The sequence below is a fragment of the Lottia gigantea genome (genome assembly GCF_000327385.1).
Source record: "Lottia gigantea unplaced genomic scaffold LOTGIsca_5, whole genome shotgun sequence".
Lineage (NCBI taxonomy): Eukaryota > Metazoa > Mollusca > Gastropoda > Lottiidae > Lottia > Lottia gigantea.
Window position 1 is genome coordinate 2,147,236 of NW_008709715.1, and position 25,730 is coordinate 2,172,965.

Genomic DNA, 25,730 nt, shown 5'->3' on the forward strand with positions numbered 1-25,730 from the left:
GAAGGTTCAATTGATTCAGAATAATTGTGGAATTCTATAATAACTCAATAATAAATAAACAGTAATATAACAAAACTTGATAAGATTATAAATATTGCACAAAATACAATGCTGATAGGTTAATAAAATAATAATGGTTTTACTTCTACATTTCATATGTCTGATTCCTTTCCAAAAGACAAACTATTCTTGAAATTGGTATTTTTTGTTTAATCTCTTTTTCTCTAAGAAAATGCCAGCAGTCATTAAATAGCAATAAGAATTTCTGAGCAACCTTACCTAAATTAAATATTTGCATGTAATTTGTGACCTACATATTTTCAAAATAGTTGTAAATTTTTATATTTTTGTATAAACATTTTTTTGGGTAAGCGTCAATTTTAGCAGTATTCACACAAAAAGTAACAAAATAAAAGAGCTAAGGGTTTTGGAAAGAAAGTTATTTATATGAAATGGAATGTTAATATTATACAAGCTAACTAAAATTGAGCTAATTACATAACAAATATATTGGTATACACAATATTTATATACAATTTTACTATATATATTTATGTTATAATAATTAAAGCTGGGTTTTGTTCATTGTTTTAATATATCTGGTAAATATAATTCACAATATTATATGGAATGAATATATTTCACTCCAAATAGTATATAAAAGTTTTACCCTTGATATAACACAACTATTTAACATTGGATTTAAATAATCTACTGATTGAATACAAGTCAGATGATCAATTCAAATTCCGTATTTGAATTCCAAGGTTAATGGATACCTTTATATTGGTTTATATAGTTATATATCAAGGGTAGCTGTTGTGTATACAATTCAAAACTTGATATTAGGATGCTTAACCTTAACAAGATCAAAGGCTAATTACGGTTATAGATCTAATACAATTTTAAAATTCTAAGGCATGTCTAGCACCATGGACAACCTCTACAACTATTCCTAGCATACACAAATATTGGTATAACTCTCCATGTGTTTGTCCACAGTAAAAGGGATATTGATATATCCTTCATTGTATATAACAAGCTAATATTCATTCTACTCTACACATATATATCTAAATTTATTCATATATAAATATTTCAGAAATCTTTGTTGATTTTTATTGTGAAATGCAAATTTGATTCATTATATATAAAGATTGCACTTTTCAAATGAGCTGAGCCAATGTTCTGATATATATCATTTTCTATGAAAGACAGCACACCTTTGTCATAATACAAATACTATATCTATTGGCAATGATAAATAAGCTATAATAATACATAATATACATCAACAAATACTATAATATACAATAAGTTAAAACAATGTCTATATCTAGGCTACATAATTTGGATTTCTATATTTATTATTTAATCTCTTTTTGAGATTCTCAATGTCTCATAATGTCAATTTTGTACAATATATCATACAGTTGTCAACTGCAAACCTCACAATTCCATATCAAATTATATCATGAAATTCAACTCAAAATCAGACTTTGGCGAGTCATGTCATGCATTGGCATATGAGAAGAATCTCACTTACTTGCCTTAATCCATTGTGGAGACAGAAAAGTTTTGTGTTTAAATCTCGTAAGTGTACAGGTTATATTTCTTTTATAATAAATAAATGACTAGTTTAATTGCCTATATAATATATATATAATATATATGTTTATAATTTACCAATTGATATAGCATCAGCAGCTTTAACTATATTATAACAAGCTTGACAAACTCGAACAGGCTTCACTATTCTCAATCTACGGATCTCGGTTTCATAGCGACTACATCTGTAATGAAAAAACAAAGAGCCCAATAAGCTTACTGTTTTGAAAAATAATTCAAGTCAAGTTTTTTTTAAGCCAGAACAGATTATTTTTCTATTATCAATGAAGTGTTATTATTTCTTTCAGAGCAAGTAACAAAGCTTACCTAGAGCAAAACACTTTTCCACAGTTCCTACAATGATGTCTTCTTTCAGAAAATGAAAATTTAACATTACAAGATAGACAACTATCAACTCCTTCATCTTTCATCCAATGGTCAGCTACAACTCTCCCAGGCTGATCAGTGACAGTCCAGTTAAATATTCTACCTCTAGCATCACCCACAAATACTGTTTTATGATCTCTGTAATAGATATACAATAATAATCAACCATCTAGCATCACCCACAAATACTGTTTTATGATCTCTGTAATAGATATACAATAATAATCAACCATCTAGCATCACCCACAAATACTGTTTTATGATCTCTGTAATAGATAGACAATAATAATCAACCATCTAGCATCACCCACAAATACTGTTTTATGATCTCTGTAATAGATAGACAATAATAATCAACCATCTAGCATCACCCACAAATACTGTTTTATGATCTCTGTAATAGATAGACAATAATAATCAACCATCTAGCATCACCCACAAATACTGTTTAATGATCTCTGTAATAAATATAGAACAGGATAACAAACATCTAATAATTACCTAGAGACAGCTAGAGCAGTTACTGCAGCAGGTTCTTTATTATCTTTTCTTTCTATAGCTGTATGCATTGTTAATTTACTACGAAATACTATCTGTCTTAACCACTTAAATCCTACAATATTGAGTCAATATTAATTTGAAAGTGAAATCATAATACTGGGAATTATAAGCTTAATGCTTGATAATATTTAACTTTCTTTTAAACAAAGCAAAAAGGTATGTATGGAGGTATTTTGGATTGTCGCGGAACAAACAAAAGAGGACTTCTGAAGCTCTGGAAAATGCTAGATAAACTTTAGAGAAACATTTTTTTTCATGAAAGATACAAATCTGAATAGGTATTTACCATCTCTCAATGTATTTTTGGTAGGTTTAGGTCTTTCAGTAAATTTAACTTGTTGTATGTCACTATCATTAATAACAACATAACCAGAACTACTAGATTTTATAGAGTCAGTTTCAGAATCACCGCCTGATTTTAGATCACCATGACTTTTACTACGAACTTCATTATTATCACCCACGGCACTCACTAAACACGGTTCAGATTGACTTGGCTGTGAACCAAAACTCTTGTCCAAAGCATCTTCACCCAAAGCAGCTAATGACTCATTATTTGGTTCAACAGGTGCATACTCTTCTAGATCACCATTAGTACTAGTACCATCATCTGTTTTATATATATCACTGGTACTACTAGTTGTACTCATATTAGATTCTAATCTTTCTAACATGCTAAAATCATTACTCATTCTATCACGACTAGATTCACAATCCTTATCTTTCATTTTCTGAACCAGATGACTCTCACTCTCAGCTGATGAACCTAATTCACAACCTTTTGCTACCAGAAAGTCAGGATCCTTAAAATCACGCAACATATCAGTAGCTGAGCGTAATTCACTATAACTATCACACGATTCTCTCCGTGAGATTTTTGGTACATTGACTGGAGGACTTATACTAGTGTTTCTAACTGATTTACTATTATCTTTATTAGTACTGTCTGTATTATCTTCTTTTAATTTAGTTTTAGTCTCATCTGGTACTTGTACATACTCTATACTCCACATCTACCAAAATAATATTAAAATGTTTAAGAATTTGACAGATTGAAGCATTTGTAAAGATGTCATATTGACCCTTATTGTCAATTAATGTTCAGCCATACTGTAGCCTATGTTTCTGGTATAAAAATCTTTTGAGAAACAGCAGCCTGTTGTTGCAGAAGGACCAGCATACCAGATATAGTACATACATAAAAACATGACATTATAATACTTACCCTAACAACACCATCACTACTACCTGTCATAATAACATTCTGACTATCCCATTCTTTTAACTAAAATATAATTTTACAGATTATCATTTTAAGAAAAGAAGGCTTTATATTTATAACATACCTATTATGGGAACACTGTGTAAATGGCTCACATAATGTATACCTTGAGTTTTAAATCTTTAGGAGTACATGCATACAATTTTTCTTGTACTAACTAACATTAAGTCATACCTGAGAGAAAGCAACACAAAGTATCTGTTGATTTCTACCAGTAGAAGTATTAACACAGGCTATTTCTTCACCATTTATACTCCATAAATGTAAATATGTTCCTGCACATGTTGCTATATCTCCCTATAAATAGAACATAGGTGTAAAAATGTACATAAGGATAAATACATGGATAAAATCTCTCTTCTGCTTTCACTTAAAATAATGAGGCAAATATTTTGCAAATATACAATGCTTCTTCAGGCCAGGATAAAGACTTCGGAGTTAAACGAAAATGGAGGTATATACAAATAAAGAATTGCACAAGAATAGATACATAGAGAATAGATATAAACTTCTATGTAGGGATAGATGTAAATAAGTTTGCAGGTTCAATGAAATTCTATTAATCAATAAGCGACTTGAGACCCCCTGTTGGTGTCGACATATCTATAATAATAAATTTTATAGGTTTTAATTAATATGAAACTTACTGTTAACTCATTTATACAAACAGCTGCTACTGGAGCTATATGACGACGTAACTGTGTAACAAATAATAATCTACTCATATCCCATATAACACAAGTTCTATCACGTGATCCACTAACTATTATATGGTAGGCTTGTGACGCAGCTAAACATGTAACAGGTTCAGTATGACCATATAATGGTTGTTTTAATACAACTTTTCTTTCTTTAGGTATATGTTCCCATACATTAACAACCTACATAAAATTATGAAAACAGATAAATGATTGGATTGATAAAGTACTTGACAGAGGAATCTCAGATGGATTGTAATATAAACATTCATTTTCCATTCCATCATGACATGAGTGGGATTAAAAGTTGCTTGATGGTGTCAATTGAAAATCAATCAACAAACATATTACTCTGTAAACAAATTAACCTTTTTTATCATCACATCTAGATATGGGTAAGGGACACAGTGCCCTATTACAAATGTATTTGTTTTGAACAAGAACCAGGAATACAGATGTGAAATGAAAATCATTTAAACATAACAATAATAAATGATATACTAAATACTTACACAACTTGTTCCCCCAGTAATAAAAACTTTAGTATTAGGACATGCTGCACATAATATAACTCCATTGTCTAAACATTCAAATATAGCTGAAGCTTTCTCTGACTCATAATTACCAATTCTAACACTGAGATCAGAGAAACCCCAGGCTAAATATCTACCATACGTTGGTGCTATTAAAACTTTATTTTGTTCAACAGCTAATACACTCTTTTCATTGTGTATAATTTGTCCTACAGCACTCTTCAATTCTGAAAATTATATTGAGATCTTTAAAATCTGCCAAACTTCCAAATAAATAATAGTCAGGGATCCAAGTCTTGGTTGGTGTGCCTTACTCATTCAAACGGGCATGGATAACAAAAGATGATTCCCAAAACGGTTTTGCCAAGCTGGTAGAAACAATTTTGAGTGCCTGAGAAGTTTTTATCCTGGTTAAATCTGGTTGTATGTTTCTAGCCGTAAAGTTAAGGTAACTTAACCAGACTGATTTCGTTTGGAATATTTAAAAAATCTTTTTCTCTTCCTATTTACATTATATAAAGATATGTTGGTCTCTGTGCACATTGTAGATGGCTAGTGTAAAAGTGTCTAACAGCATGACTTTATATAGCATCATATCATACCTTACCTTTAACGGGTTGCATGGAAGGTTTAAGATTATCAACGTTATGGAAAAATAATCTATCTGTTGTTACTGACATACCACTAATAGGATCTAAATATCTTATATTTAATTTCTTCTGCGGATGGGGTCGTTTAAATAACTGGAAATAATAAATAAAAATATAACTTCATTTTTAGGATAATATTTCATACATATTTTGGTATTTAGAAATTTTTTCAAGCACCAAGATTACATTGCTTGATTATAATCAATTACTGATATTAACTGACGCATTATTTTAAAAAATGAAAGAAAAAACAGTGTTCATGATTTCACACATTTTTGCAATACCACTTCTCTAGTATCATATTCCGTTGTAATTGCATAAATTTCAATGAGATTTCGAAACACACATCTAACATTATTAGTATAGTATGGTTCATTTTAAACAGATAGTTATTACCTTACCTGTTTAGCTATTTGACCAAAGTTATTAATAAAACCAATAGTAGCTGATTTCTTGAGAGGATCATCAATAGAATAGATGTCTACATTGCCCTCATAGAATAGATGATGGAACACATTGACAGCTTCTACTGCTGGTTGACCACTCTGTTTATAACCAAATATTAAATCTATCCAATGATGTAGATGTGAACTGACATAGTCACATTCTAATGCCTACAAATAATCAGAAATGAAACTAATTAGCAATCTCTGCATTGTTTTCCCCACTAAAGACATTGTGATATATCTGTATGTGTATGTGCGATATACCGGTATGTGTATGTGTGATATACCAGTATGTGTAAGTGAGATATACCATTATGTGTATGTGCGATATACCAGTATGTGTATGTGTGATATACTGGTGTGTGTATATGCGATATACCGGTATGTGTATGTGTGATATACCAGTATGAGTATTGTGTATGTGTGATATACCGGTATGTGTATGTGTGATATACTGGTATGTGTATATGTGATATACCGGTATGTGTAAGTGTGATATACCGGTATGTGTGATATACCAGTATGTGTAAGTGAGATATACCAGTATGTGTATGTGCAATATACCAGTATGTGTATGTGCAATATACCAGTATGTGTAATATACTGGTGTGTGTATGTGCGATATAACGGTATGTGTATGTGTGATATACCAGTATGTGTATTGTGTATGTGTGATATACCGGTATGTGTATGTGTGATATACCAGTATGTGTATTGTGTATGTGTGATATAGCGGTATGTGTGATATACCAGTATGTGTAAGTGAGATATACCGGTATGTGTATGTGCGATATACAAGTATGTGTATGTGTGATATACCGGTGTGTATGTGCGATATACCGGTATGTGTAAGTGTGATATACCGGCGTGTGTATGTGTAATTGGAGAAATAAGGCAGGACATAAGCCTTAATTCATAAGTTTCCAAATTTTCTAATCCTATACATATAAGCTCAAACACCATACAAAATTGAAGGAAATAAATTTTAGACCACGCAAAACATAAAATATGCGCATAAAAATTACCTCTCTATGTATTCTGATAAATTCTTTAGGATCTGATTTAGCCCATGGTGGTAATACAACATCAGATAATGCTACACCACTTTGTTTACATCCTACAATATATTAAAATAGCACACAACTTGAATGCTGAATTAAATAGAATATAATTGACTACAATATTTTAAAAAAAAAAATAGATTCAAAAGCTAACACAAAGTTCATACTTTTACTATGCAGAACATTGTTATGATATCTGATAGTTTAAAAAGAATTTCACAAACTACATACCTAAATCAAAGTTATTGGCATTGAGTAAAAAATCTGGTAAATAGAAAAATTCCGGAATCAGTTCTTTAACGTCAGCCATATTATGTTTTGATGCAGAAAACCAGTTTTCACGAATACTATGAAACATTCTATCTGCTAGATCAAAATGTCCTCCCTGAATATAAACAAAAAACAAAATAAATTTTTCATTTTTTGGATTTTGTGGTTTATAACATTAGCATTGATGGAAATTATTTTTATTTATAAATCATGAATATTTAGCACTCTTTGAATAGAGATAGTTAGATACTGATACCTGTGATCTATCTATATACTTAAGAATAGAGATAACTTACTTGTAATTTTAAGAAATGTTGAGTAAATGGTTCCATTCTGACTAGATAAGATGCTACTATCATAGCTGATGAATAATGTGTACCATAATGGTATGGTGGAGTTTCTCCTACAAAGAAAAATTACACTATTTACACTTACACAAGAGAAATGATCCACTGTACCACAGGCTGAGCTCATTAAAGATCCCTCGACATCTAGTAAGAGATAACTAATGTGGTTGTCCTTGTAAAATTTCCCTGAATGTACACTGCATGACATTGCCCATGATTATTAGTCATTAATTTATTATCAGATGCAAAAAATAAGGACATAAAACATAATTTCATAATATTTCAAGGAAATCATTTTAAAGTCTATTCAATTTTCAAGTGTAATGTAATATGATGGACAAAAAAAAACTTCTGAAGATAATGTAAATATTACCTTGAGGGTCATCCCATTCATTATACCGTTTCTCAAATTGTTTTAATCTTTCTGGTGTCTGTGCTCCCATTGGTTTAGATAAATCTCGAAAGGTAGATGGATTACTTAAATCTAACTCCTGTCAAAAATATAACATACAGAACATACATTTACATAAAGAATAGTACAGTATTTTTTCACTTTGTAAGATAATCAAAGAAAAACAATGTTAAATCAACATATCAAACCAAGAGTTTATTTATAAATGGATTTCGGCATGTAATTACTTCCATGTTAGACATAGCTCTAAAATATCATATTTTAACTACTTTTAATAAGAAACATATACCTGTGAATCATAGTCTGCTAGAATCCAAGGAAAGACTGGATATTGCATTAAATCATTATAGCATCGACCAGCTAGTGTATTTAAATGCATCAAATATTGGAAGTTATTTATTTCTCCCCTCTAAAAATAAAACAACATAAATATGTGAATAACGAACAAATGCATAACCTCATTCGAAAAAAACTTTTATAAAACTATCATAAAAGAACATAAATGGATATGTGAAAATTGAGTCATTATCCTATTTGTAGAAAATGTAGAAAATAGTATAAAAGTATAAATACCCTACCTCCCATCTCTGAGTGACTGATTTTTCACCAATTAAACTACTAATAATACCCCCACTGAAATAGAGATCATATCATGGTAAACAGAAAGGAGAAGAGATTAAGTTCAACAAACATAAAGCAATAATTAGAAATATATATATTAAGAAAAATATACAATAAATGGCTTTATATTCCAAGGTCAAATATACTTAAACATTGCCTGGTACCAATTCAAATTTCCAAAAATATGATGAGTTTATAAAAAGAGGTTAAATAAATACTATTCAAAATAAAATAATTTATCTTACCCAGATTCTACTTTAACATTCTGTCTCTGTCCTGACACTGATTGTTGAGCATTATCAGTTATTGCTGTACCCATAGATTGAAATCTAAATAGAAAAAAAAATTATAATGGTTTTACAGGTTAAATTTCTCAAGTGTTAGGTGTTTATCACATCTTATGCAGATATAAAAGGTTTAAATCAAATTTTCTATGATTTTAATGAACTTTTCCAAGCGCAAGATCACAAGTTGACTGTAAAACACTTACTTGGCAAAGACTTTGTTTCTAGTTTTTCTTGGTAGAGCTAGTAGATAGTTTCTACCATCAGTAGAGAATACTTCTATAGCTATTGGTTGTAATAAATATCTTCTTTTATGTACTTCACATACTTCATCATAAGAGAATTTACTAAACCTACATTATACAAATATACATAAGAGAACTTACTAAACCTACATTATACAAATATACATCAGAGAACTTATTTAACCTAAATTATACAAATATACATATAATACATATGAGAACTTACTAAACCTATAAATGATACACATATATGTAACATGTAAAAGCTTAATTTCAACTACATTAATCTAAATTTCAGGATAAATTATGAAGTTATTTCTTTGGAGTAACATCCAGTAAACTTACATTCGTTTTAAAGCACCACCACTACTCATAGATGATTTAGGTATTATAGGTTCATGATATCTAAAATAGAACATTGAATTGTATAAGTATGTTATATTGTTGCGGTTTGAAAAAGTCACATTGTTCATAATTCAAAATGGAGGATATGATACACTGAAGACCCAAAAGACTGAGGTAAAAAAGAAGAGAAAATTTAAAAACTGTAATATTTTCTGTAAAATCATGGCAATCATAGCCATTTTTAAACTGATTAACGCTAATTGAATTTGCAATGAATAGAACAAAATGATATAAAAAATGCAATGAAAATCATTTACCCTGGTGGAAGACTTTCAATATCTCTAATTTCTCGAGTTTTTAACAGAGTAAACCCATCAACAACATAATAATGATCTTTACCAAATAATAATAACCCTTCAGCAGTATCTAACCCTTGTATTCTGGCACATCGAAACATATGACTGATCTAGAAACAAAAATCGTTTTTCATTATAATTTAATAAAGATATGAGATTCAGATATTATACAATTTGGGCATTTTCTTAGTGATATTTTCATTATTTTACCAAAGGATTCAATGGAGTAGACAATGACAATATGTATGAAGTTCTTACCTTTTCACCTTCTCCTAGTAATCTAAGTATAGCCTGATTATCTCCCTTGTTATAAGTCGTCTGCTCCTCATGTTGACCTTCACCTTCTCTGTCTAGTTGACCATCTGTTTTGTCTTCCTCTGTATTATTACAATCTGTATCTTGACCATCATCATCAATTCCAGATTTATTTGATATCAACTTGGACATTTTACTGATATCAACTGTAAAGAGAAACTGATTTGATTCAAAAAGGAGGAAGCATTTTGGAATCAGATTAAAGAATGGATGTGAGAAATAGAAATTGTCTTCTATTAACCAGAAGAAAGTAAGCATCATTTACATCTGAGACTCAATCATTCTTACAGCAAAACTGGGTCAATTTGATATGGTGATGGCTTCGTACCTTGGTCTTATTATATTTCAGTATAGCATTTCAAAAGGTAAGAGCGCCTGTGATTTACGCCTAGGAAGATAAGAAGGAAATTACCTTCTGGTGAGTTCTGTGTAGATGTATCAGCTGATAATATATCAACATTATCATTACGTATTATAGGTAATTTATTTACCGCTAGTATACCACACGGTCTGTATTGTTCACTATATTCCTTACTATCAAAACTAATAGCTACTTTATATCTTAATGGCTACAAATATAAACACATTCCTTTGTTATAAATACTAAAATATTCTCCAATCAGCACCTCATTAATCTAAGTAAGATTCTCAATTAAAACTTCCTTATCAGTTTTATCAAAACTGCCATTTACTTTACCTCAGGTCTTGTCATTTTCCATTATTGAACTTATACAGGTTGATATTTAAGTAATAAAGAATATCCTGAGAATACTCACACTATCCTCTAAATCAGGTCTATATGGATAATGTACATAAAACATATCATCTAATATCATTTTCTTTCTCATTCTACTAGGTCCTTCTGTCATATCTAGTGTATATTTATCTAATCTACATCCATACTGGGGTCCCCATAATCCACGCACACGTAATAATTCATTCTCCATTGTTAACCATTCTTCTACTAAATATCTTTCTAAATGTAATTGACTCTACAAAATACAATACATAACTACAATGTACATGGTATGGAATAATTAAGAATGAACTATGTCTTCTATAGATGTTAATATGATGTACAATACAAGTTGCTACTTGGCACAGCTTATGAAGACATGCAAAATATCAATTAAAGTGGTAGGTAATTTGAAAGGGAGGTTGAAGTTCTTTAAATAAATTCATAGTCCAGAACATATTGTGACCAAACTTGAAATTAAAACTATTATATACCTGTTGAAACTGTTTATGTTGAAAATTTATAACATCTTTTACTAATGTTATATGACTATTGACCCATCCATGATAGTACTGAAATAGAATATAAATCAATTGGTGATACTCATATGTACAGTAATGTTTAACAATTGATCTTACTAAGAAAATATTGAAAAAAGAAATAAAAGAAAGAAAAAAATTGAACTTACGTTAACATGAACATTACAAGCTGGTGATATTTTGGTGGGTATTTCACGTTTAGTTCTTCTACTAGCTAACCTCAAGACACCACTACCTACTTTCTGTAATTTCTAAAAACAGATAAAAATGTATCAGTTTTCATCTTAATTTTTCACTATCAATTAATCTAATCAATGGACACTGCTTAAAAATCATGCTACATCATTTGCTTGTCATTTTTTTCATTATTTTTCTTTGTTAATTGTGCACAATTGTGAATAATTAATTTTGAGCAGATCAGTCAGAAGATATAGTCTTTGGAACCAAAATTGTTATTTTAACACTTTTCATTTTTCTTTAATTTATTATTGTCTGATCTGTTCCATTAATAATGTAATGTGAAACTTACTGATTGTATTTGTGTTTGTAATTTATCTGTATTTGTAAAAGGTGATTTTCTCTCACTTTCAGCATAAGTCACCCAAATTCTAGAAGCTGACTCCTGTATCATTAATCTAAAACAAAATAAAATAAACAATCCCCTATATTTCCACAGTGATTTTATTTTACTAAATTATTAGACCAAAATAATAGCATGGTGTAACTAAAATGAAAAAAACTAAAGTATTTCATTTAATCATATTAAATCCACATGCACATGACATCATCACAATAACAAAATGAGACACGGCTTGACTAAAATGTCTAATTAAAATTAAAAGATCCCACCAATATATATTGATTAACTTACCTAACTGAGTTTAAGTCTGGTGTAGATATAGGTTTATTATTGGTATTATTATTAAATGTGATACGAAACAGTTCTTCTAAAGCCTACAAAATCATACCATTAAAAACTTAAACTCCAAAAATATAACATTTTGTACTACAATTTGTTTAGATAGCACAGAGAAAACTGACATACCCAAATTACAAGCTGACAAACTTAAAGAAAGAGATAGGAAATATAGACGAGGGACTGTTGACTTAGCCCATGGCATAATAAGTTCAATGAACCTCTTAGATCGATCTTGGATGGAAATAAATGATAGAGACACATTTTCATAGGCCCTTTTTCCCTAGTTCAATGGACTGTCAAAGAAGCACCTGTTACTCATTCAAGGGAATAGGGTTCTACATGAAATTTAATACATGTAATTTTCAACTTACTGGTTTTTTAAAGATGTACAATTCATCCCATACTCGTCTAGCAGCATTAGCTACTAACTGCATGCCCTCTGACAAAACTGAATTAGGTTCAATACTAGTGGTTGTATTATCTACATTATCATTACTATCAGGCTCAACATGCCATGTTGTTGTTCTAGCTTTACTTTCACTTAAGTTAGCTCCACTAAAATAACAAAAATAGGACATTTTTTATTTATCAGCTAATTTGAAGATTGTCATAGTCTGGATGTGGCTGGCATGGAAAAAGTATCAAACCATTGGGAAAGGACAGACAAGTTTTCAGTTTAATGGGAATAAATGGTGGTTAACTGATCATTCATTCTATAAACTTATAGCCAGGAAATACAATAATGAAGTTACCTAGATTCAGGATCCTCTGTTAGTTGTAATAAACAGTATGTTAAACATCCAACAAATTCTTGATCATAGTTTCCAGGTCCAAACACAAGATTCCTGTTATTTGTCAGTTTATGTAATGAATCTAAGACACCAGTTTGACTAGACACACTGTCTATTGGTCTAGACAATTGAAATAGGATAGTTCTATTCAAACATTTGTAAATAGGATCTAATGACACTCCTGATGCTGAAAATACAAAAACCAGATCAATTCAAGTACAGAAATTCAAAAAATTCAAATTTGGGATTTACATTGCTGCAGTATGTCAACAACTGTTCCTTTTAAAGTGTTTACAAGTACAAATGTGTTGAAAAGAACCCCTAATGTTTAAGTAACAGTATTGTAGTTCAGGGGGATAAATCAATCCACATAAAGTGAAATTTATAAATACTTACATTTGCGTTTACTTTGAGAAATCAATTTACTGACAAAATCGAACACTTCTTTAGCCTCTCTTGTAAATACTCCTACAAAAGACAATATGTCTCAGTTAGCATTAATGAATATAGTTGTTCATCAAGAACTGAAAGTGACAAGAGTTTGAACTTAAGAAGGTAACAATTATAGGATTTACACATGGATTATTAATCTGAAAAGTGCATAGCTGAAATTGATCAGTATCAGCTTGTAAGGAAGATCTCCAACAACAATTCATCAACTTCCCTTGTTCTTTTCAATTTGAAACACTGTCATCAATGGTGTAATGTCTAATGACACAAATCATACCATAATATTCAATGTCTTGCAGACACAATTAAGATTCAGACTAAAAGTTTGAAGTAATCATACCCTGCCACAGTTTATCAACAACTCTACTGGCAAAATAAAACACATTATTAGCCATATTGGAGTAACTGTTTCCTATGATAGGTAATGCAGCCTGATCACCAAGTAAACATCAGCAGCTAATAGATGTTCCATCAGTATATTTAACATTTCTGTTTGAAACTGTTTCTGCTGAGCTCGACTTGCATGTTCTGGATAACCCTAAAATTATAAAACATCATTCATTTAGAGGAGATAAAAACAGATTTTGGTCTGTGTATGTGAATCAAGGTCACATTGTATTTTCATTCTGAGGTTTCTGTAATTCTGGAAAAAAATATTACAGATTATGAAGCCAAATCAAAATGGTGCTAATAAAAGCCAGAAGTGTTTCAAATACACAGAAGTATTAAATGTCATTGATTTAACTGTCTGAGTGTAACATAGAATTATTAATTTCATATCCATATAAAGATGACTGTTAACTTACATCTAACATAAGATCTATCACAGTAGTTGACTTAGTAGAAAAACTATCAATAACTATAGTTCTTAGAAAATCTATAATAAATCTTCTTGCTGGATGTCCATTCAATATACCTATTATTAAAATAAAACGATTGATATTTTAATTTAAAGGTGTCAATAAAAAGTTTTAATCCTAACAAACAACTAACACCGAGTGTCTGTTGAATTGATGCAAGATTTGATACATCAATAGCAATACACTCTAAACTGTATTCTTACACAATTTAAACTTGTAGATATATACTTACTATCAGATGTTTTACTGGGTTGTTTCAATAAAACAATAGGCTCACTGTCTGGAAATGGCTGGAAGAAAAATAAGGCATAGAAAATAATGGTGGTTAATGGAGCACCTTCTTATATTTATGAATCTTATAATAGGAATGAAACCATAGGGCTTGTCTAAAATAGATAGATTAAAAGGACTGAAACTTAAAGTCAAGCCTTTTCTTTTTAATTATTTTAGTGCAATGCCCATGACAAATTATTTTATGTGAAATAGTTATATATAGAGAAATGAAATGAGTATTTACCTTAAACTCTTCAGTTGGTGTAGTTACATCACTATCTATTTCTGGAGTAGGATAACTAAATAATGTAGCTGATAATGCCATGATAAAGTCAGGTGTGGTACATAGATTGAGAAAATCAGTCTGATTATGATAGAGAAATAATAAAAACTGTAGTAATATCAATGGATAGTCTTTACTTTTATCATTATCATCAATTTCCTGTAATATAAATTTGTACATTTTAATTAAAACATTTTTTAATCATTATCATCAAATTGAGACAAATTAACTCTTAACCACCAGGATGCCCAAGATTATTGTCCCATCTGACTAAATGCTTTTTTCATGTCAGCAACCAGGATTCAGGATTAGCTCGATCTATGCCAGGATTGAGCCCTGGACCTTCAGTTTTGCCATGTTATTTCAAGATTAATGATATCCAGTTGCCAATATTTCAAGACATCTAAAACTAGTTTTATCACCTTACCTCATTCACAGCATTTCTAATCATAGCTAATATAACTATAGCAGCTTCTGAACATAGTTCAACTTTCTCTTTAGCTAATAGTGAGACTGGTTTACTAGCTGGTACACCAAATATAACAGTCCATACAGCATCTAGACTGAGCTGAAAAGAAAAATAGTTTGTGCAAGTCTGATCCTTTAGTATATAAAACAAATGATGTCATAATGTATGATTCTCGCCATATTTCTACTTGATGATTTTTAAAACATAAATAAGACAATTATTTTGGACAATTCTTTTGATCTTGAAGCCAATATACAACCATTGTATTTGTGTTTGTAACACATACAAAACACCCTTGATTATTAAAGTATTTCTATGAAATTTGTCTGAATTTCTGTTGGAAATACGTAGGGAATGTTCGCTTACCTCTACATCAGTAGGCAAATCTTTATTATGTTGTCCTAATAACAACGCCATCAATAAAAAATAGACTGAAGATATATGGTTATGTTTAGGTAATGTCCATTGTAAAACAGTAAAACCTGGTATATGACTAACTTCGGTACTATGTTCTTTATCATGAGTTTTGTTGGTTATTCCTAGGTTGAATCCTATAATTAACAAGGTTTTTTTTTTCTGTTAATTTGATTAATACTATGAAATCACTCAATTTCAATTTTCAGACAACAAATTTTGCATAACTTGCAAATTCCTTTTTGTCAAAGGTATTTTGAGTACTAAATCATTATCCTTTATTTGAACAGATAGATACAGGACTGTAGTGAATAACCTTACCTAGCATAGCAGCCATCTGATTTTTAAGAACATTTTCAGTATCTTCTAACCATCCACCACCACAACTGCCTTCACGAAATCTCTGTACATTATTATTATTGCGAAACATGGTAACCAATATACGTAGGGCAAGGACTACAGTTGTGGGGTGAAGATTTTCTTGAAAAAATAACATCAACCAATCAAATCCTAGAGTTTTTAAGATATCATCACATACACTGAAATATAAAATACAGTTTTTCACTAGAGTATTCGATAGCCTTGTGTTGGTTTGTGATCGGGTGACCTTGAGTTAAGTCACCTTTTCTCTTCATTTCATTTGGCCCATTGGTATATATGCTGGTAATCTGGGAAAATATCACTGACAGGGAACAATGGTATCTTCAGAGATTTTAGAAATTTTAGAATTTAGAAATGCAACTGAGTTTTAAATATCTCCTCAAAATGTCTTTCCATAAGAATGAATTTTTATTCTTTATATATCCCCCTGAGTGATTCATAAAAATAGATAGTTACTTACTGTATATTTAAATTAGAAGAATCAGATAATATTAACTTCAATGTAACATCAAGTAATGTATTTCTTAATTTCACATTCTGTATAATACTGTTAGTGTTATCTGATAAATAAATAATGAAAATAACTATGTTTTAATTCCTGCATAACTCAAGAAATACCACAGATAAAATAAGAAAATATTTTGACCATTAATAGACCAAGTGAAATTTGTTTAGTCCAATTTGTTTAGGTGAGGTTGAACTAATCAAAAAAATAGCAGAATGATGTATAATATGTGTGGACTATTATATGAATGATCACAGGACGAAAATATACATGTACTTACCATCAGTGGAAGGTTGATTAATATCAACTGTTTTCTCATTAATATTAACCGGTGGTATAGTAGATAATATAAACTGTCCATATCTAAATATAGAATTCTTGACTGTTTTTATTGAGTACTTTTTGGTATTTTAGTGAAACAACCATGAAAGTATGCATTTGTAAAAGCAAGAAAAAATGGGTGCACGAAATAGAGTTAAGATATAAACGTTGTCAACTCACAAAACAGCACAAGCATAATATCGAAAAAGAATCGAAAGCTTTTGATCATACTTGCATTGGGTTTTGTCAGAATTTAGTTGGAAGGCTAAACACCACTAACCACATAATGATGAAACCTTAAAATCATACATACTTTATGTTATTCTTTACATTATATAGAAATACATCTGATACTTACCTTAATAAAGATTTATGATGAGGAGCTGTGTATAATAATTCTCCTATAACATTAGCTATTATTTTACTAGTATTATAGGATATACAGGTATCTTTTAATACAAATAACAATGATGATACCAGTCCTATATCTCTCATCATAATACCATTACCTTTAGCATCACTGTAATACACAAACAATACAAATTGAGGCAAATATTTTATACAAATTTCTCTAAAACATGCTATACGTTTATGTCAGCAAATTTCATTTTACATATACATAATAGATGAAAGATATAGCGAATCTTGCTTTGATATATGATAGACGTAAGACCAACAAAATTTTGTTTTGATACATGATCGATATATGGACATGGCAAACTCTGTTGATACACGATAGACATATGACATGGCAAATTATTCATTTATTTATGATAGACGTATGCATCAGCATCAGGTCAACAAAACATTCCAATAACCTACCTAGAATCAGTCAATAGTTCATAGAAATGTTCATATAATGATTTCTGTAGATCACCTGGTGCTTCATGCCATACCTACAAAAACAAATATGAATAATGTTACAAATATTCATTAATAAAACTTTTAAGTTTAATTTGACCTATTTTGACAGTAAAATTTGACTTCTTTAAATTTTTGTTCAAACAACATGTTATTACCTCTAAATCACAGAGCAAATCTTCAAACGCTACTCTATTAGGAATAACAGCCGATTCCCGACCACTGTCCAGTGTTCCCACTAATGAGAAGGTAAGATGTAATATATGACTATTTAATAAACTACGCTTCTTTTTATATAACATAGCTAACATCTAAAATACAAGAAAATGTTCATTATTCAACAGAGTATACACTTCTTATACAAATTTATGGTTGTTTTTATTTGAGTTGCTTTTAAATAAGGGCTATGCTTGTAACCTATCTCGTTTTGTACCATGGACAGGTCTAAATACTATTGCCTGATGACAGTTTGTGGCAGAACTAAACAAGAAATTAAATGTACAGAATCTATGCTTATAGGATAATATATTACAGTCACATGGTAGACAAAGTCACAACTTAAGATAAACAATCAAATAAAGGAATCAAATTAAAAAAAAAAAAAAATACCTGATAACCACGTATTCTATCCATATCCCACCTAGCTGATCTACTACTATTAACAACACAGACTAGTGTTTTAACAGCAGCATATAGTCCTTCGACATCTTTCGCCATAGCTATTAAACCTAAAACAGCGGCTGTACCTCCAACATTATCTAACATCTTCGCTACTGGTCTTGGACAAAATGTTCGTACACCTACAATATACAGGATTTAATATATCAAAAAAATAAATCGAAGATTGTTGAAGCAATTTATAAAACATCTATTGTATGCAGTAGGCTCAAAGCAAATTATATAATACCTGACATGAGTCTTGAAATCTCTACAATTTTAATACTAATTTCTCTTTCAGTAAACGTATCTTATTACCTCTCTCTCTGTTCATTTAGGTGTATATAATTGGTCCCAGCCTACCATAACAATGATGAATATAACAAGCAATAAGTTTATTCTTACCTAGATATCCCATCAATATAGCACCTAAACTCCTAGCAGAACCTGCTAAATGTCCAGCAGAATTATGTAATATTCTTATTGGTGTGGCATTTTCATGAGCTGACATAGCAAGCTGAAATCATGATAGATAATATAAGATGATGAAATGAACAAGTTGAATTGCATTACTGTTTTTGTTGTCTTTGTACCTTTATAAAATGGACTTAGATCTATATCTAATCAATGCATTCGTGCATAAAGACCATTAATTCTTAAAATTGTGGAAATTAAGAGCCTAAGCATTTTCATTTATTGCATGTAATGAAACCAACCTGTTTAGCTATAGATTTACTGTCATATTTATTGTAGATCTTTCTTATTTTAGCCACAGTCATTTGAGATAAAGCATGAGCATGTACACCAAATACTACTTTTTCTTCTGTTATAAATGGCAGAGATACTTCACTACTCTCTAAAAATGAAAATATTTCAACATTATCATTTTGATTCATAAAGTAGCTAATTCTCAATCACTCAAAAAACTTTACATTCTTAAATATAGTTAATCAAAATTGAACCTACCCATTAGAGCAGCTTGAAAACTTCCAATGTAAGTTGGACCAAGATTATAAACATTGGTGATAGTATTAGTAGAAACAATATCCTCTAAGAGATGGCATGGTCCCTGTCTCCACGTTAATCTTGATAAACGTCGTAATTGAGGGGGTGTACCAATATAACAGAATACCGAGGTAAAGGCTGTTGGACTCGCTGTACCACCTGCACCCAAATTTGGTGATATATAGTGGAGCTGAAAGGAAAGGGTACAGACAGGACTCTTTTCAATGTGAACATTTTGTTATGACATACATTGACAACAATATAAGTGTTCTAATTTAATGACAAAATTTTAGTGCTATAAAAATCTAGAAACAAATATGATTGAAGATCCTAACAAGCAATAAGGTTGTTTCAAAGGTATCATTTACAGACTCCAATATTTTGTGCTGCACATAACCAAAGAAAATTCTTTCCTGAAAAAAAAATACTAGTCAAAATGACAAGACAGGGACTAACCTTATGTGTATTTATATGTTCACCATCAACAAATAAACTGACATTACTATTCTTCATAATACCAGCACGATGGAACACTAATACTAAATGATGCCATTGTCCTTCTTGAGTTAATTCTGGATGCCAAAATCTTACAGTGTTATCATTTAGTACAGGTTCTTGTTCTTGTTCTGTACCGGTGACTGTAAACACACAGTAAACTTAGTTAGGTTAGGTATTTTAAGTACATAAGGCGTAATAGAGGTGGTCAGAGAGCTAATTGTTTTGACAAATATTGCCAAAGCATGCCTAGCTGTCTTGCAAGTTAAAAAATTTGTAACGTTTCTTAAAGTTCCATACAGATCTGAATACAGATGATATATTAAAAGGATGACCTTACTGTGCCGAGATACAAGAATAAAGGTTGTAATCTCACCAGAAGTAGGCATGTAAGTTTCTTGAGTGGAGACAACCAAAGCATTATCTTTAGACGTTAGATAAACACTTAAACAAATCAAGTTTTCATCTCTTCCCTGGATATTCCGGACTACTGTTAACAAACGTACAGGATGAGCATCAAGAGTTGGATTGCTAAACTTATCAACACAGAACCATGAGGAATATGTTAATCCTGATGGTGGTGGAAAAACTCTTTCACCTGAAAACATTTAACAAATCATGCCAATTTTGGAGTGATGATACAGAGCTGTAGATGTTATAAGAGCCACTAAAATAGGACTGTCAGAAGAGTTGCAATGTGATTGCTAAGAAATTTGCAATAAATCTGTTATACGAAACGAGACAGAACTGCTGACACGCTTTCTGTTCCATATTCTTTATATATAACACAAACCCAATGGAATATAAAGTTAACCAAATACAGCTTTATTACTTCAAAAGAAGATAAGAACTAACCACTTCCAACTCCTCCATAAACAATAGGATCTGATGTACCAACAACACCTCCAACAACAGAGGGAGTAGGGGGACCTTGTGGTGCTATACTAGGTAAATATAAACAGGCAAATCCTTCTGCACTCATATCAAACTCTACAAATGCTGGAGTGACAGTAGCACCATGCATTCTAGCATCTCTAGGTGTCGTCATAGAAACTAAACATTTCACCCTAGTTAGTGGAACCGTCCTGCCAGCAGATTTGAGTTTTTTCTCTATTTCCATTGTGGATGTTTTGTCTTCTATACCAACTGATTTTGATATCAGATCAGGATCGTTCCATGTTCCATTAGAACCCACATCCTGTACATCTTCTACAGGACGACAATTTAATGGTGATCCTAATCTCAGAAAATCTCTGAAATACCAAAACAATCAAAGGTTTGAAAATATTATACATATAGATTAGATTAATAAAAATAAAAAGATATTGAAAACTTAAGTATCATCCTATGTAATAATTTTCTTTCAATAAGTCAGGAATAAAATATCTTTATATACCTTAGATCTCTAGGTGTTAGAGACTGTGATGCCAAACGTTCAAACATAAACTGTAATGGTGGATGAAGTGGGAATGATTCATCAGCTAATGCTACACTACCATGACTAAGTAATTCATGTGGAAAACCAGCATCACACATAATTTGTTGATTACGCTCAGGACGAAGTAAAGATTTTAATATCTCAGATATGCAGGATTTTAGATTTAATGCATCCTACAAAACAAAAACAGCAAAACTTATGATACATGACTCTCATTGAAGAGGTAGCCAATTATAAAACTTACCATGCTTAGTGATCATACAGGCAGGAAGTTAATAAACCACTGTAAAACTTAGTGAGCTAAGTAAATAAGTAAGTAGTCAATAATAGACTTCATGCTAATTGGCTGGTAGGCAAGTTATATAAAACTTACCAAATTAAGTAGAACAAGTAAGTAGTCTATTATAAAACTAAAAGCTAATAGAATAAGTAAGAAATCTATTATAAAAACTTACCAAGCTATCTGAATAATGTTCTACAGCTGGTAATAAATGAAATATTGATAAGACGGCTCCAGCATGTACAATAACAGGATGGTCAATAAGACTAGATATATTGATATTCATACTGCCAGTACTACCACGTTTAGGTTTATTTAGGGTTTGATTATTACAAGGTTCTTCTATCACAGACATATGTTTCTTCAACAATAATGGTGAATCCGTTTTGGCATAATTACTGGAAGGTCTGAAATATAAATAAAGATGAATCATTATTCAAGATAGCAATTTAAGATATATCTGCAGTTTAAAAATGTATATGAAGTCAAAATTATATTAAAGCAAAATTCAAATCATTCTGACATAGATTTTTATCGGATTTGACACAAATATTTTTAAGAATTATCTTACCTATCAAAAGCATCAAGTGCCATATCATATAAATATCGAAACATTTGACAGGCTGATATTAGAATTACTGGAATGGATTTCTGGATTCTGCAGTAGGAAAAATACATAAATCAATATATGATACAGGTGCTGGCATACATGTTACATACTACAAAAAAAATGTCATCTAAATGCAGAAGAAATCAAAAGTTTGCGAAAGATCCATTCGTACACATGAACATGACAACAGTTTGCTTACTGACAATAATAGCTCTGCCCCCCACATTATCCATTCTCTGGCTTAAGCCTGCTGCAGTGAGAGGAACTAGCTGTGCTGCCTGCCTCCAGAGGCTGTCAGCTGAGCAATATTCTCACCACAATTTTCAACAAAGACGAGAGCTCTCACCTGACTTATTGTTTCACTAGAAAATCTTCGGCCAATTCCATATGTCAATGAAAACAACCAAGGAACATTCGGACTGCATCCGTGTCATGTAACTGATCAAAATCTCTGTTTTGGGATAAATAACGCATAGACACTAATAGTCTTGCCATGTTTACCACGTGATCCGTCAACACGTTTCTATTGGTTTGCTACTTTTTCTAGCTCAGCTGGCAGTTTACACGTCTGCACACAGTGAATTTCTGGCCTCTTGAGGCAGAAAATATCAAGCAAGATAGATATTTTTCTCACAGCCCTCAAAGCAGAATTCAGCGCAAACGGGGGAAACAGTTCATCTCCCAACCTCTTGAGGCAGGCAGCTCAGCTAGTTCCTTGCGTCTGCTGCAGGCTTTAATACAGTTTTATCCCTTACATAATAGCTAATAACTCCCATTCCATATACTTACTTGTCCTCTTTAGAATGTTGAAATAAATTGGTGAAGAGTTCAGTGTTATCAGTTGGTTTAGTATCTTCTGATTCTGTTTGTATATCAATATAGGTTGAAAAACATCCCAATAATCTAACAGCTTCTGTTAAACTATCATATCGTACCTATAAATAGACAACATAAAGTTATAAACAGATTCTCAGAAAAATGAAGATATGAATACCTGTAAGTATATTACCGTCAAGATGCAGAACGTCAAATCCAAAATCTGTCAGTTTCACTTACAAATGACCATGCATTAACAAACATCATGATTCCAATTATTTCATTAAGTTTATATGTTATTTGTCCAAAAAAAGGAGTGGATTACCTCGGAAGCAAAGAATTTGGCATTGGCAGGTTCATATCTCATAGCCACAGTTAGAGTGCTAAATACAGTTCTCAACATTTGTAATATATCTTTTCTTGGTACTAAAATAGAGATTATAATAATACATCATACATACAATAATACATCTATATATTGAATAACAGTAGCTGTTAGATAAATTTACTCTCAACTGACACAAATCCATAGCTTTTGATAAAAATATGACATCATTTTTGCTTTTTCCATGAATATCAGTCAGATGTTTGACAATTCTAATCATTTTGTTGAAATCTGCCAAATTTTCAAGAATGGTGCACTGTTATCTTCGCTTTAAATTTCCTTTCAGGCTTTTATATAAATATTTCCAACATACTCAATGAGAAAAGGAAGCAATTTCATTACCTGAATCCCATGGTGATTTTGGTGGTTCTGCTAAACAACCTTCCATAGACACTAATACAGACATAACATACACAAACCCACCCACTCTACGAAATACTGTCCTTGTACGATGACTTTCACGTAGTACATTTAATAATGACTGAAATAAAGTAAACACATGATATATTACCAACATAGGTCATATTCAAATCAATTCAAAATATTCCAACTGAGGATTATGTTCTTTTGTTCCCACTCATGATACTGATAGACCCAAATACTAACTTAAATTGACTCTATATAGTGTATTAACTAACGAAATGCCATTATAACAGACTTACCTTTAGAATATGTGTTTTTAATTCTAGGTTAGTAATAGTTGCTGTTGGCATTAAACCTAATAGAGTGCCCATATCATCATCCCCTCCAGGTGATAGTACCAATTGTTGTACTATATTTAACGCCATTTGTCTACAGTTTGTATATGGTACCATATTGTGGGCACATCTAGCACCACCACATTCACGAAAAACACCTACAAAATACATACATTAATTAACAACCTAAGGACCAAAAAAAAAATTTCTTTTCTTCAATTCGAAAACCATTTTTTGTGGATCAAATTTATCACCTAAATTTGTTACATTTTGAAGACAATATCAATATTACCTTTGAAACTAGTAAATATTCAACTTTTTTAAACCTTTAATCAAACCTAACATTCCCTTTTTTTTTTTTTACAGAATTTAAGCATGTAGTTAGTACTGTTCAATCAAGATTGCAATCCAATATCATATAAATATACATACCAGCATTACTGCTATTACCACTCAATAATAATGCTAATGATTCCATAACTAAATGTCCTAATTCCTGTTGTTCAGGATCAATATTTTCATTTTCTGAAAATTTAAATATGTTTTACATTAGAGGCTATAATAACAAATAGTTCAATAAACATTCAAACTAGATAAGATGATTCAAACTGGAGACGTTAATAAAGTTCTAGTCAGTATCAAGATGTTCCTATTATCTACTCTAGCCAATCTGATATATACCTATCTCAGTTTAAATAGAAAATTATTTTGATATACATATTTATAAATATTTAAATGGTGTGTAAATGTAGAATTCCTTTACAAAAAGTTAAAAAAAAATACTTAATTCTTAGTTGCAACTATAATCAACCACTTAGTAAAGAAATATCAGAATTCAACGAAAAGTACCAGTCCCACCTGTATCATTATGAGGTTCTTTTAGTAATGCAGCATAACGATGCATACATGTGACCATTACTTCTAAAATACCCACTTCCCTAAATACATCTCTATATACACTGTGGTACCGTAATATGTGTAATAATGTCTTCATACACAATATACTCGTGGATATGGAACTAAAAGCAATGATATACATAAAATATTTAGTCTACATGTCAAATCAAAGATTCATTACCAGCACAATGTTCACAGGGTCTACTGACAAAATCTTTTTCATAAG

General features: G+C 30.8%; 1 protein-coding gene across 1 annotated transcript in view; it reads right to left on the reverse strand.

Moving 5' to 3' along the window:
- Positions 1-1,675: 1,675 nt before the first annotated feature.
- LOTGIDRAFT_154132 (hypothetical protein) overlaps positions 1,676-25,730 on the reverse strand; it is a gene marked incomplete at both ends in the record, with an annotated part of 29,610 nt that continues 5,555 nt past the window's right edge. The window contains 58 exons of the mRNA XM_009061851.1: positions 1,676-1,793; positions 1,936-2,133; positions 2,497-2,608; positions 2,843-3,569; positions 3,782-3,841; positions 4,013-4,135; positions 4,486-4,719; positions 5,049-5,296; positions 5,677-5,812; positions 6,121-6,333; positions 7,191-7,282; positions 7,458-7,611; positions 7,793-7,899; positions 8,217-8,334; positions 8,545-8,664; positions 8,834-8,888; positions 9,122-9,205; positions 9,367-9,513; positions 9,751-9,810; positions 10,068-10,216; positions 10,365-10,567; positions 10,834-10,990; positions 11,198-11,413; positions 11,652-11,729; positions 11,846-11,947; positions 12,226-12,331; positions 12,568-12,650; positions 12,987-13,170; positions 13,368-13,526; positions 13,837-13,874; positions 14,296-14,394; positions 14,663-14,772; positions 14,949-15,006; positions 15,234-15,431; positions 15,700-15,840; positions 16,108-16,292; positions 16,477-16,694; positions 16,997-17,096; positions 17,322-17,404; positions 17,721-17,882; positions 18,185-18,258; positions 18,382-18,534; positions 18,833-19,023; positions 19,286-19,397; positions 19,597-19,736; positions 19,847-20,075; positions 20,342-20,523; positions 20,757-20,978; positions 21,236-21,633; positions 21,777-21,991; positions 22,274-22,505; positions 22,670-22,756; positions 23,498-23,643; positions 23,850-23,950; positions 24,252-24,390; positions 24,572-24,765; positions 25,040-25,132; positions 25,466-25,626. Of these exons, the coding sequence (XP_009060099.1) occupies positions 1,676-1,793; positions 1,936-2,133; positions 2,497-2,608; positions 2,843-3,569; positions 3,782-3,841; positions 4,013-4,135; positions 4,486-4,719; positions 5,049-5,296; positions 5,677-5,812; positions 6,121-6,333; positions 7,191-7,282; positions 7,458-7,611; positions 7,793-7,899; positions 8,217-8,334; positions 8,545-8,664; positions 8,834-8,888; positions 9,122-9,205; positions 9,367-9,513; positions 9,751-9,810; positions 10,068-10,216; positions 10,365-10,567; positions 10,834-10,990; positions 11,198-11,413; positions 11,652-11,729; positions 11,846-11,947; positions 12,226-12,331; positions 12,568-12,650; positions 12,987-13,170; positions 13,368-13,526; positions 13,837-13,874; positions 14,296-14,394; positions 14,663-14,772; positions 14,949-15,006; positions 15,234-15,431; positions 15,700-15,840; positions 16,108-16,292; positions 16,477-16,694; positions 16,997-17,096; positions 17,322-17,404; positions 17,721-17,882; positions 18,185-18,258; positions 18,382-18,534; positions 18,833-19,023; positions 19,286-19,397; positions 19,597-19,736; positions 19,847-20,075; positions 20,342-20,523; positions 20,757-20,978; positions 21,236-21,633; positions 21,777-21,991; positions 22,274-22,505; positions 22,670-22,756; positions 23,498-23,643; positions 23,850-23,950; positions 24,252-24,390; positions 24,572-24,765; positions 25,040-25,132; positions 25,466-25,626 (9,004 nt within the window). The remainder of the gene's footprint in view (positions 1,794-1,935; positions 2,134-2,496; positions 2,609-2,842; positions 3,570-3,781; positions 3,842-4,012; positions 4,136-4,485; positions 4,720-5,048; positions 5,297-5,676; positions 5,813-6,120; positions 6,334-7,190; positions 7,283-7,457; positions 7,612-7,792; positions 7,900-8,216; positions 8,335-8,544; positions 8,665-8,833; positions 8,889-9,121; positions 9,206-9,366; positions 9,514-9,750; positions 9,811-10,067; positions 10,217-10,364; positions 10,568-10,833; positions 10,991-11,197; positions 11,414-11,651; positions 11,730-11,845; positions 11,948-12,225; positions 12,332-12,567; positions 12,651-12,986; positions 13,171-13,367; positions 13,527-13,836; positions 13,875-14,295; positions 14,395-14,662; positions 14,773-14,948; positions 15,007-15,233; positions 15,432-15,699; positions 15,841-16,107; positions 16,293-16,476; positions 16,695-16,996; positions 17,097-17,321; positions 17,405-17,720; positions 17,883-18,184; positions 18,259-18,381; positions 18,535-18,832; positions 19,024-19,285; positions 19,398-19,596; positions 19,737-19,846; positions 20,076-20,341; positions 20,524-20,756; positions 20,979-21,235; positions 21,634-21,776; positions 21,992-22,273; positions 22,506-22,669; positions 22,757-23,497; positions 23,644-23,849; positions 23,951-24,251; positions 24,391-24,571; positions 24,766-25,039; positions 25,133-25,465; positions 25,627-25,730) is intronic.